A 13,930-nucleotide genomic window follows, 5' to 3' on the forward strand; every position below is an offset into this window, starting at 1 on the left:
TCAGTTTAGCTGACAGCAGAAACAACCACAAACAAAATTGTTAAAGAAAGTATTTAGCTGTCTTAGACTTATCCTCTGACTGGTTATCATACATTAAAAAAAAATAGTATAAGCTCAGCTGCAATCTTTAACGTGAGAATAAAACTAATTTGTTAGATTACGGTAGAGAAGCAGCTTCTGGAGCAGCAGCAGGAGGTAAGAAACACAATGTGGTTAACATGTGGTTTTCAGTACCTTGTAACCATTTTGTTGTATGACAACCAAAACTGAAAAACTGTTAAAAAAAAAAAAAAAGAGGAAAAAAGTGAGAGCATCATTATTTGAATCAAGTAATCCGATGGGACTTCATTTTCCTGGGATTGTTGATGCATGACGATCGGCCTTACAGGCAGCCTCAGAGCTTTTTATAGTTGACTGAAACAGCTCTGTAGTGAGGAAACAGAACTAGCAGACCAAGAAGCACCTCGTCATTCTGTTTCTCTTCTGTCTAAAACCAAAGTCAGCTGAGTTTGGTGGGTTTGGGTTACCCAGATAATCTCCACTGCCAGTAATTACACAGTTTAATCAGTTAGAGTTACCTGAACCTTCATGATCTTGTACAGATACGGGAAACAAAGTCAAAGTAATTTTAGATATGATAATCAAATGTTGTCAAAACTACTGAAATTGTGTTTTTTCTTCATAGAATATATCTCGTCGGCATAACGGCAGCAAATCCAAAATGCTATATTAAGGGTGAAATGTTTAAATGCATGAACCACAACAACCTCTACTTAAGGGCAGATTAGACTTCTGCAATCGCACACATCAAATATCGCTTGGGTCTGGTCAACCAGTTTTGCTGGTATGCTTCTTCACAGTCGGTCTGGAATTTCTAGGGACGCACAGCAGTTTCGCGCCAAAGCGCAAGGGGAAGCCTATTCGAGAATGCCGGCGGGAGTATTTATCTTCCAAAACAAAAAATGGCGCGTCTGCATGATATCACGGTCACACAGATGGATCTAGAGTTGCTAGACATCGAAGAAGAACAGAGTCTGTTAATGGAGTTTGCAAAAAGATAGATTAACCTTTTGTCGTAGTTGTCCATTGTACAGTAGTTGTTTCTCAGTTTTAAAAAATGGCGCTCCCCGGGACCGAATCGAGAAGGACGACCACACAGATAGCCGTAAAGGCATACCAAGGACCAATCACAGCTGCTTTTTGTCTGCACACCACGCTTGAGGTCTACGCGGGTTTGCGACCGTCCGACATGTCAGGATTTTTTGGGGTGCATGACGACGGTTGCAGAACCTCTGCGCGGGAAGGCGTGGTCGTGCACAGAGACTAGATTTGACGGTTGCAGAGGCTATGCATCAGAAGCATAAATTGGCCTTTAGTCTATAGGCTTACTGTTATCATCGGAAAGTTTTGCTCTCTCATAACATAAACTAGCAATAAAAAAAATAACTTAACTTTTCCTTAAATAACTCATTTCTAGTCTTCTCTGAATAACAACATCCACACTGAATAACAGACTAAGAAACTCCCATTCCTGAACTTGGGGTGGGATGTTTTCTCCTCCTTTGTTTTCCTTCAAGAAGCCAGAAGAAGCAGCTTTATCTTTAAGAGGGTGGAGCAGCGGACCCTCGAGTTGTTTTTTAATAAACTCAGGTATCCGATGCTTATTAACTGCCTTGTTAATCGGACTAATTGGGATTGAGTGAAGGTCTAAACTCTTTTTAAACTCTTAAAAACATTTAATTAGATCACTGATTGTTTCCTATTTTACTGGTTTCAGAGAGGTCAACAGTGGAGGAAGTGTTGTGTATTCTGGCACGACGCTGACTCTGAGATCTTTCTGAAGGCATTGGCCTTTCACTTCCTCTCAGTATACATTTGAGTCTGCAAAGTGTTCTGCATCTGCATGCAACGATGGTCATTTAATAATCAGAGGAATTATATAAACTTCCCTTGATTTGATTTTGTATGTAAACTGACTGGTTAGCATTTAGTTTTTGTTTGATTTTCTACCAACAATCTCCATGAAACCTACTCCGTAAAATTTTTAAAATCTAACTCAGTGCAACAATGCCACACAGTGAGTCTATTTTTAGAGTTATTCCAGGCAGCAGTTAAACTGTACAATAAAAGCCCATCTATTTGCTAGAGATGTTGGATTGTTTTCTATTTTTAGATTCAGGATTGTGGTTTTCCGTATATCTACAGCACGTCTCAGCGTGTCAGGACTCTGTGTGTTTGAAGCATAGATATTTCTGTCATAGCATTCCTCACCAAGAAGGTAACAACCCATCTTGTTTAGGTTTAGTTCTTGTATCATACACTGCAAACATTGAAGTGTTGTAGGGCAATTTTTCCTTCTTTTCAGCATGTAAATTATATAATTTGCCCAATGGAACAAGATCACATTTAAAACAAGAGAATAGCAACTCCACTATCATATTTCAAGTGCATAATATCGAATTATCTCATTTTAAAGGCAGTAAAACTCATCCTATTGGCAGATATTCTCATTTAGCTGCTCAAACAAAGAGGAAATACATTTATTTTAAGAAATATTCCCTTAGAATATGCACAAACGTTTCATTTTTTAGATTCAGTTAGAAGTTCTCCGTTTGCAAAATACCCATAAAAAAGTTTTAACTCCTATTCTTTTTTTTTTTTTACAATAACTTTATTTTCTCCACCATCAGCTGCTGTCCTCATCCATCTACTCTTAGAAATTCAGTTCTTTTTCACCTGTTTGTTGCATAAAAACTGTGACATTTTGACCCAGTAGGAGGGAAAACACTGACAAGGCTTCTGTAGAAATGAGTAAATATGCATAGCTGTAGCAGTAAAATAAATAATAATAATAATAATTGAACTTTATATATCCCACAGTGAACAAAAAAAACAATAGGTAAATATTCTAAGGGGGGCCTATATACTGAATTTAATCATCTTTGCCCCTTTAACGAGTGTAGTTTCACATTTTTAAAGGAATATTTTTTTTTTTTTGGTAGGTAGAGCTTCCTGAGGTGAGCTGCATTAAAACTCCTTGAAGGGAAAAATGAAGGAATTTGGACGCTCTCTGTCTGTCCTCCATGATGGTGCATGATTATTTCCCAATCAGCAAGATACTAAAGCTTGAAAAAGGGTGATAGGGGACAAAGCAGCCCCGTAATGTTTGGTCGTTAAAACTGGATTGTTTTTCTAAAACACCGTCAGTTTTATGCCAGATATGATGGGAAACAGACCTTCCTATTTTACTGTAATTCTTTGAGGATCATTGAGTTGTTTTCATGGCTAATTTATTAGACATGGAACCTTTGTGTTTTGGCCTATAGACCAAATGCTCCCATGAATCAGATTTTTTACCAGTCTAATTCTTGCCTTATGAACACTGGTTTTTAAGGAGTCATTTACATGTTGTTCCTGTTCGATGTCACCTTGATGAGTCATTTTCTTAGAATTTGTGTTGTAACCCTCTCAAATCTGATGGAAGTCGTGACCTCCTGAAACAGTTAATCGGATTAATCCTGATTAATCGATTATTGAAATAATCCTCAACTAATGTAGTAATCAATTAATCGTTAACTGGAGTATAGAGACTGTAAAACATGCTTTTAACTTACAGAGTATTATATCAAAATTGTAAACAATTATATAAACATTTTGAATTTAAGATGAAATATTTTTTTGTCTGTCAATATGCCCTATCCAGAACTCTTCAAGTGGAAAAATTTTAGTTTCACCTATTTTAAGTTTAAAAAAAATCTTCTTTAAGGAACCTTTGACTATTCAATTATTATTCTATTAATCTAAAAAATAGATAACACATTAATCGATTTGCAAAATATTTGTTAGTTGCAGCCCTAGACCTCCTTAAAGGAAAACGCAGTTTTTTGTTTGTTTTTTTACATTGGACCCTTGATTTTACATTATTACATCATGTTCTACTCACCCATATGAGTTTTGTGTCATTTGGAGCTGTTCTGAAGATATTCCGTTAGGTTATCCAAGTAACGACCTTCTATGGGCAACTAGTTGAAGGCTTAAACTAAACTGTTCATAATTTATCAGTTCTGGTACGCCAGCATTCATAACATGTAGGCGAATCATTGTCCCCCAGACAACTGCGGTTACGGAATATCTTCAGAACGGCTCCAAATGACACAAAACTCATATGAGTGAGTAGAACATGATGTAATAATGTAAAATCAAGGTCCAATGTAAAAAAACAAAACAAAAAACGTCGTTTCCCTTTAAGGTTGGGGTTTTATTTTTGAGATCTCTTTGCTTACTTAAGGTCGTCACTGTTTAATGTGTTTATTCAAAATTAAGTACTTTTGTCTCACAAGGTCTGGTTGTTAATCACTTAATAAAGTTGGACTGCCGTTTTATACTGCGTTTTCTATGTTAGTTTTAAAAACTCTGATTTTATGATTAAATAGAAGATAAACAAAAAACAGAAGAATTTTCTCTTCAGTAGAGGATGGGTACCAGACGCACCCAGTAGGACCATCGTAGCCAATGACACAAACTATTGTTGACAGCAGCCACACAGTAAACTCCTATAGTTTACTGTCTATCTCATAATAAACCTTGCTTCTCCGTCTCCCTCCCCCTGTTAACTCTGCAGCCACAGAAACAATAGCATTTAATCCACAGAGCTGCAGAGGATCTCATCAGCAGCAGGAAAAAACACACAAACCCCACTGTATACAGCTGTGTGACGCCTGCATGTGGATTCGCTGCCAGGGGACCTCCAGTGCATTGTGCTCTTGAATGCATCGCCAATATTTATCTTGTTGACAGTGCTACTCTGAGCTCATACATGGAAGTACTGTTGGCATTAGTGTGCCAAAAAAAACCTGCTGCTGTGTATAAAATCAGTTCAACAAGGGAACTTCTGGTCCAAGTTCCACATCATGTCCGTCTAACCTCAGTTTAAAGCTGCACTACTACTCTAACTGTTAACCACTGACTTAATAGAGCCTCTGGTGCAGCTCTGCTGTAGGTTAAGGAAAAGTCTGAAGCTCAGAGAGAAAACAAGCTTGAACGTTGCTTCTTTGATCTATTCTAAAAAGTTGTAAAAAATGTTTATAGGATCTTTAATTTCTTGGTGCTGTTTGCATTTAATTATTCACATATGGGTCATCTTAATTTAGACATGCTCGTAAAAGTCCTTTTTTTTAGTGCAGAATATAAAAATAAATATATAACTGGGACAGTCACAGTTTTCTGCAAAATTGCACCAGTTGACTTTTACCATCAAAGTTCAGATCAGCGGATTTTTTATTTTGCTAAACTTCTATTTTTATCTTCTAAGCACTTTTACATATAATATCTGTTCCCTGTGGTGTAATCAATTGACCGACCAGTGACCATAAAAGGACAAGCAGGTAGTAGTTTTGTAACCAAACAGAAAACTGACTGGGCTGTTTAGGTCGCCCACGATTTAAAACTGGAAAAGGAAATGTTGCCGTTTGTCAATGCATTTTAAGTTTTTATTTATTTTATTTTTTTTTTATGCATGAAATGAACACAAGAATACATTTTGTTGTCCATTTATGGCTGACTCATTACATCTATAATTTTACTGCCAAGCTAAACATGGTTCATAGAAGCGATTACCTTTTTTCAAAAGTTACGTTTCAAAAAGTTTAGGGTTACAATTTCAATTCAACTTTATGTCTCCTTGTCATTTTTTAAAATGGGTTAAAAAATAGTTTTCCACTGATATCAGTTGTTATTGTTCTTATAACATAATAGATGTTTTCAGCCATATCACTCAGCCCTACATTTATCTGCTAGTTTGGTCAGAGCTATTCAAAAAAGTTTATTTTGTTTGTTTATCAGCATCGACGGCAATAGAAATGGATTTTCTTTCCTAGAGTCAACAATTGTCAGAATATAATTTATGTCGCACTGCGTTGCTTGACCTTTGTCCTAAACAGGTGGTGATTGTCAGATGGAGCAGCAGATGACAAATAAATAAAACTTTTTAAAATGTTTTAAGTTTTTTAAAGGGTTAGTGTTACATATTCTTAATATGCATAGCTGTAAATAGAAAAAATTGTTTTGTTGAATTAGTGAAACAGGGAATTATCTTAACCAGGTAATCATATCTTGAGATTCTCTTACCAGCTTTCCACCATTCGGAGCATCACAAGGCAAGGCAGGTTTATTTGGCTCAGACAAATTTATTGTCTTTTTGTTTACACAGTGTATACAAAACAAAATTTATAGCATAATTTAGTACAAAGACAATTCAAAGTGCCCTACGTGAATTAAAGTCTAAAATAGAAGGAGAAAAAAAAGCAGAATCAGTTTGTAAAGCAAACAGTTTAACTTTGATAGTCAAAGGAAGTTCTAAACAAAAATGGGTTTTTAACTTTGACTTAAAGGAATTCAGGTTTGCAGAACTTTTAGATTCTTCTGGGAGTTTGTTCCAGATTAGTGGATAATAGGAACTAAATGCTTCTTCTTCATGCTTGGTTCTAGTCCTGGGTGGGCAGAGTAGGCTGGAACTAGAAGACCTGAGTGGTCATGTATAAAGGCTGGTTTTAACTCAGAAACCAGGTCGTCTGTGTGTGTCGCAGTGAGCGCAAATGTGCTCCCGCCCCTTTCGCAGCTGCACCTCTCCAAAATTGAAGGTGGCCGCAGACAGGAGGCCTCTAATTGGAGAAATCTACATCTGCTCTACACTATGCATAATTTCTGTTTGGTACCTTACAGGCTTGTTTTGTTTGTATGACCACCATTGCGGAAAACGACCTGTGAAGATGAACCAGCTAGAAGAGGGAGGTGCACGAGAACGCTGGGACCCTTTTTCCACCTGGATCCCTGCTCTTTTTCGTCTTCATGTCCCTCTGTTGTCGCACAAACTTGCCCCTTGCGTTTTACTACTTCCTCATAGCGGCAGACGCATCTAGACCCACAGCTAGATCGCAATTGTCCCTCTTGCGTGGAATAACATAGCACAGATCACGCTTCAATATTGGGCATAAATCAAAAATATCTGCAACAAGCTCACTGCTGCAGGGAGTATAACCAGCCATGTATGGTGCTGATCCATGCAGTGATTTATAAACGTCTATTTCCTGAGCTACAGGAAGCCAGTGTTAGGATTTCAGAACTGGGCCGATTGCTCTACTTTCTTAGTTCTAAGGAGAACACGGGCAGCAGTGTTTTGGATCAGCTGCAGCTTTCTGATAAACTTCTTTGGCAAAATTATGAAGACACTGTTGCAGTGATCAATTCTACTAGAGATACATGCATGAATGAGTTTTTCTATATCCTGCTTGGACATTAGTCCTTTAATCCTGGAAATGTTCTTCAGGTGATGAAAGGCTGACAGTAACTGCCTTTATGTGCCTCTGAATGTTCAGGTCTGAGTCCATCATGACACCAAGATTACTGAAGCTGTGAGCTAACTGGATCTCTCTTTTATCCAAGTCCTAATTTTAGTTCCTGTCACCTGAAAAACAAAACAAGGAAAACATTGTATTGCTGAATAATGTTCACAGTTATGAGTAAATAGGGACAGCTTTGACAGGAATCTAAGAGGATCACACAAGCATTTTTGCATAAAGTGCCAGGATGAGGCCTGAAATTGTGAAAATGCACTTTTATATATTTGCACCAACCGACAGAGACCACAGCGTTTGCCTGGCAAATTGGACATTTGTGTCTGGTCGACTGAGCAGACCCGAGCTGCAGACATGTAAATCATTACTCTCCAGCTCGGGGGTGCGGGCACATTGTAATATCAGAGCATTGATCTCTGTCGTTGGTCGAGTGGTCAGACTTGTTGTTTTAAGCCAAAAACACCTTAAATCCAAACCTTTGAGCAAATGTAGTCACTTTAAATCTCTTCTGCCGTCCCTTTAACGGTTCAGTGATTAACCTCTGGGGTTGTGTTTTACTGTATCATGTGCTACAGTAAGGATAAAGCAAGCAGTCACAACTGACAGACAGCAGCAGGTTGAAGCTCTGCAGTGTCTGCCCCCCCAAACACACACACACGCAAACACACACACACACACACACACACACACACGCACAGACAGGCCTGTCGACTGAGGTCAAACACATGAGTGTATGTTATGTTTTCCTTGACTGAAACAAAAATGAATATCCTCTTGCTTCCTTTCTTCTTTGTTCTGTTTGTCCGTCTGTCCGCCTGCGGCCGTGCTGCGTTTAATCTCTCCGTCTGTCTGTCCCTGCAGGTTTCAGAAGCACGTCCACACCTACAGAATCCTTCCAGATGATGAGGGTTTTCTGGCCGTGCAGGTACAGAAATGGCGCACACACCTCTCTGTGGTGCTTTGGCAACAGCTGGCAGATGGAAAGATGCTTGCGTTGGCTCCTAGCTCTCTCTTACACAAATACAGCACAAACACAGACAGCAGGCGCTTTGTAACTTGTGGCCGACAGCTGTGAAACACCCCCTCCACTTACAGGCCTCACTTACAGACAGACATGCACACGACAGCATGCTGCTTCAATCCATGACAGATCTCTTTCTTTTCCCCTATTTTAGTTTTTGTTTTTCTTTTAATCACTGGTTATAGAGAAAATCTTTGCCTCTTAGCATCCAGTTTCCCTTCCGAGTGTTTATCAAAACGATTCTTCCTGGGTTGAATTATATTTAGATCTCTTGGCTGCGTTTGCTTACACACCATTAAATATGGAACAATGGAGGCCAGCAGAGATTTGGCAGCCTGACCACCTGTAGCTGAAGAGTGTTGGATGTTTTCATGGAAATCATTCCCTTCAGGAAATGACACGTTACCTCTCTCCTCTCAGACGTCCCAGGGCGTTCAGCCGAAGCGGTTTAAGACACTACCGGAGCTGGTGTCTCTGTACCTGCAGCCCAACCAGGGCCTGGTCACAACCCTGCTGTACGCCGTGGAGAGGGAGGAAACTGCCGTCACAGACGACAGGGACTATTCAGGTAGGCTGCAAGCCAAGACGATCAGCGTTCCTTGCAGCACCTTTACCACTTATCTGTTCCCATTCTTTCACATATTCCCACCACAAATGTTAATGAACGTTATCGGGGTTTCATTTAACAGACCAGCATAGAAGGGTGTAGAATAGGGAGGCTGAGGGGAAAATGTGCTCGGATTTTCAAATATTTTTTACCTTTTTGAAAAATATTAAGTGCGGCTTAGATCTTAGTTTTAAGTCTCATACCCACCTAAATGAAACTTAGCACCACCCATGTCATTTGTCTATTATTATGCTTTTATTTGCTGCTAAAAGGGCCAAAGGTAGCTCTGGAGGAAGTGCAGAGACCCATGACTCAGATGTCGACTGGCCAATTATGAGTGGTTCACTCTAAAATCGTAACTTTTACTTAAAAATTGCGATTACACACAACCGATTAATTTATTCTACCTGCAATTTGCAACTTGAGGAAAAAGATAAAATCCACAACTGTCTGGAAAAATCATGATGTGAGCTTTTCTTCAGCAGGAAGAGGGAAGCTGCTCAGAGTTTAGAGGAAGATGGGTAGAGTGGAACATGAAGCAGTAGAGGAAGTCTAGCTGAAGCTAAAGTTGGGTTCTCCAGCTCCAATTGGTCGATGCTGGAACACAGCTGATCTGAATAGCTGGGTTAGTTTTTTAGTCTGTTGTCAAGCTTTTTGTAGTTTGATTCAGGTGTGTTGGACCAAAGAAAAATTTAAGGACTCTAGTTTTTCTTGGCTTTGTGTGCTGGAGTGGCCTAGTCAAAGTCTTGCTCTAAATCCACTGGAGAATCTTGACCATTTACAGTTGCAGGCAAATAGGAACAAAGTGTTTCTAATTTGAAGCAGTAATACTTTTTAAAACCATTTACCAGCTTCTCTTCTTTTCACAAGGATGAACTATTTTGTGTTGGTCTATCACATGAAATCCCAATGAACACATTAACGGGTGTAATTATAATCAGAAACATTAAAAATAATAAAAAAGTAAATTTTAAAATTAATTAAAATGTTAATTAAGAATTGTGTGTGATTTCTGTGAAATGAAACCTAATTTTCTGTAACTGATAGATGGAGAGGATGAAAAGCCGCCGCTCCCCCCTCGCTCTGCCTCCACCTCCACTCCCCCCGGACCTGAAACGCCTACGGAAAGGTAGATAATCTATGGATAATCTCCATGTTTCGAATGCACTCAGAGGTCTTTGCTTTTCGATAAGCAGATGTTACTGGAACACAAATGCACTTTGTGTGTCCCTCTCTCACACTCGCCCTGCACAGAATATTTCAGATCATAACGAGTTCAGTGTCAGATTCAGTTTTACGATCAGACATCGACTCTTCCTCCCACCCTCCACCCTACAACACATGTCTCCCATCTGCCTTCGCAAAGAAGGTAAACCACATCCTGCTGGAAACCGCATTCCTCGATGATGAAGATGATGATGCAGGGTTTTGATGAAGAGTTAGTGGTTCTGTGACAGGAGGCTTTGTACATTTCCAAGCAACAGGTTCAGAGTTTCTACTCAGCATTTCGGATATTTGTCGAACGCAGACAAGCGAGGAGTTTCACACGGCAGGTTCTCGTTTTATCACGGAAAGAAGCCCTTGAAATTAGCTGTATTTGCTTATGACTCATCTTTTCTTTTGTATTTTATGAATCACTGGGTTGAAAAAGAAGTTAAAGTTTAGAGGAAGTGGAAGAACAATATCTGTGTTTTGTTCTATTTATAAAAATCATTGGATTTTGCTCCTTCAAAGTACTTTAAAGGATAAGAACACCTGTGCTTCTTTAGGTTTTACTACCAATAGTTCTGCTATTGGCAGTTTGTCAATTTAAACATGTAAAAAATTGCCCTCTAGTGGGATTTATATGTTCAATTCAGAATGAGATGATTGCTAAACTAAAACAGAACTATTAAATTCATATTTTGCACAGATTGCATACAGGATTTTTTTCTGAGAAAATGTTTTAATCTTTTTTTACTTTCCTGTTTTTGTTGTCTGAGTTTCATTGTCGATCATAAGAGCTTATAGGAAGTGTGAGGTTCTAAATCCCTAACAAAGTAGTACAAAGGTTTGAGGAAAAAGGGAAAGGATGCTTGGATTTTCTTGAAGATCTTACCAATAAAAACGACCCAGTTAAAGTTCAAAACCTTGGAAATTCATTTGAACTTTTCTTGTACGACCAATAAGGCGGTTCATCCTGAGCGAGGCTCTGGTTTCTAATGTGGAAATCTCTGCCCCATAATTTGTTGCTGTCGGGGAACTGCGTTTTGGGTCTCCTGATTTATATGGTGGCCTAGTGGTTAGAGAAGGACGCTTGCTTCTTAGGAGGGCTGTATCCCCTGGTTTGAATCCCACAGACTTTCATTGTGGGTGCCTGAGCAGAGCTCCTTAACCCTGAATGCTCCCTGGCCTCTGCCCAGCGGCAGACCACTGCTCCCTAAGGGAGGCCTTAAATGCAGAAGAAACATTTCTTTGGCTGTGTGCTCAACTTCAATGACAAGAAAAGATTAGTAGTATTAGTAAGTGCAGCTAAAGGTGGATCTAATAATTTACAGACTGTTTTGTGTTGTTAAAATCTTTAATATAGAACGTTAACTTTTGCTGGTTGTGAATTAATCCATATTAAGTTTCAAAGGTAATTAATTTATCTGCCCATGAATATTCACTTAAGGTTTTTATCTTATACATTAGTTATAAAGTGAGCAACAGGAGTAGAAAGCTAAGGAGAATATATGTGCGATGTAACAGGAACATACATGGGTTTGTTTTCACTCTAACCATTTGATTTGAACTGTTTTGCTTTAGCACTCCTGCAGCTAACGGTCTCAGCACCATTTCCCACGAGTACCTGAAGGGCAGCTATGCATTGGATCTCGAGGCCGTCAAACAGGGAGCGTCCTCCCTGCCTCATCTCAACAAAACACTTGTTGCCTCCTGTAAACGTCTCAATGGGTGAGCTACAGATACACTTATTCTACAGATACAAGGACCAGAAATGAGTACATCTCATGCTTGTTCGCCATCAGCTTGTTCTACAACCGAAGAGCTTTTAATCAGATGTTTTCCTTCAGAAATGGCAGAGTAAAGACAGGGGCTATATTTCAAATACAAGCTGAAAATTTCCTTTTTTTTCCTCATCAGAGAGGTAGATAAGGTTCTGTCTGGCCTGGAGATCCTCTCTAAGGTGTTCGATCAACAGAGTGCGTTTATGGTCTCCAAGATGATACAACAGGTATGCTTCTTTGTCTTTGTGTGTGCTTGTTTAAATGTGGGTGGTTTAATGAAAATAAAAGCAGATTTCTGTGGTGATTTTGGGTCATTAGCCTTCTGAAGGGTTCAGTAGTGCCCTATTCTGACCTTTTTGGAAGCATCAGGAATATTTTATGTAAAATGGCCGTCTTCAAAAAGTTCATGATGCAGTAAAAACTACAAGGTTTCCTTCTTTTGCGCAATGATTGGCTCGCAGCATCACAGATCCTGATGTGGGTACTTCATGGTTTCTTTATTATTTTGTCTGGTTTGTCTCTAGGTTGTCATGTGAGGAATGTTATATATTTATGTTATTAGAGTTATTAATTTAAAAGCATGTCTGCTGGAGTTTTTATTTATTATGAAGCTGAATTTATTCAGCAAAATGCAGAGAAATAAACAGCTGGACTTTTTTTGAAAGATAAAAAGTTAAAAGCAGTTTGGCGGCTGAAATCCTTTATAACAGCTTTCAGATTACCTTTTTTTTTTTTTTAAGGGGGTCATCTAGGTGATTTCACAGAGAGTGAGATCTACAGCTGAAGATGGCTATAGATAAATATAAATGTCTGTATACAAGAAAACACTGCCTTTTTCTCACAATCTCTTACAATAAATCAGCTGAAAAACTTCCTCTTTTAGATCTGTCAAATTAGAGCAAAACTGTTTCTATTTGCTAAATGCTAGAATAAGGAAATAGATATTTTTTGTGCTTTTTGCAAACTCTATGCTACGATTTTGAGAGTTTATATATGATAATGTTTGATATTTATACTCCTAACTACTGAGTTTACTTGAAACAAACCTGCTTCCTTGTGTGACTTCGTGGTAACATGCTCAGAAGTTTTTTATTGCAGTGGGCTAGCCATGCTTGACTTTGATTTTCTTAGCTAAATCAAAACTTGGATAAGACAGATGGGCTAAAAAAAATGCCTTTTTGTAACACCGAATGTTTTGCAATACACTTTCATGGGCTAAATGGTCTAAGTGACTAGTCAACCAGAAATGTGCTTTAAGAAGAGGGTCATAGACGGCCAGGCTTAGGAGGGGTGAGTCAAAGCACACACAGAGGAAGGAAAAACAGTGAGGAAACTTCAGCTGACTTAAAAATAAGAGGAATTCTAGCTGGGGGTAGGTCAGCAAGGACACAGCGGCTTGCAGACGCTACAGAGCATGTCAAAGTTGAATAAATCACATTTTAACCATCATCTATTTTTCATCTTTCTGGTAAAATGCTGTAGCCTCATAATTTGTACTCTTCATGGTCCCCCTGTCAGGATTTAAACACAAAGTACTCAAACACAAGACATCAACAAATAGGGCACCGATACCATTTTGAGAGCCATTGCAGGTAGGGAATAAAAAGTTCTACTGGATTCACTTTGTATTAGTCTTTTTCCTGCTTCACAAAGGTAGGCAGCAGCCTGACAAAGCCATGATGGCAATTATTTTACATCCAAGTAGTACGCAGTTCTTCATATATACACATACACATCAATTTCAAACAGATGGTATCGGTATGGTGTCATATCGGCCAATACTGTACAGCCAGGTATCGGATATCGGGGACAAAAAATGCCATCGGCGCAACACTAATATGTACACAGAGAGATTTTTTTTTTAAATACCCTAAACTTAATAATTTCTTGCTAAAATGTAAAAAGGGCAAAGTTGTTTAATTTTGTCAATATTTATATATATATATATATATATATATATATA

At 38.7% G+C, this 13,930-nt stretch overlaps 1 protein-coding gene across 1 annotated transcript in view; it reads left to right on the plus strand.

The window, feature by feature from the left end:
- Positions 1–13,930, plus strand: part of inppl1 (inositol polyphosphate phosphatase like 1) — a 45,680-nt gene that overhangs the window by 9,237 nt on the left and 22,513 nt on the right. The window contains exons 2-6 of the mRNA XM_015386178.1: positions 8,214–8,277; positions 8,794–8,941; positions 10,028–10,109; positions 11,768–11,914; positions 12,104–12,194. Of these exons, the coding sequence (XP_015241664.1) occupies positions 8,214–8,277; positions 8,794–8,941; positions 10,028–10,109; positions 11,768–11,914; positions 12,104–12,194 (532 nt within the window). The remainder of the gene's footprint in view (positions 1–8,213; positions 8,278–8,793; positions 8,942–10,027; positions 10,110–11,767; positions 11,915–12,103; positions 12,195–13,930) is intronic.

The sequence above is a fragment of the Cyprinodon variegatus genome, unplaced genomic scaffold, assembly GCF_000732505.1.
Source record: "Cyprinodon variegatus isolate N-32 unplaced genomic scaffold, C_variegatus-1.0 Scaffold358, whole genome shotgun sequence".
Lineage (NCBI taxonomy): Eukaryota > Metazoa > Chordata > Actinopteri > Cyprinodontiformes > Cyprinodontidae > Cyprinodon > Cyprinodon variegatus.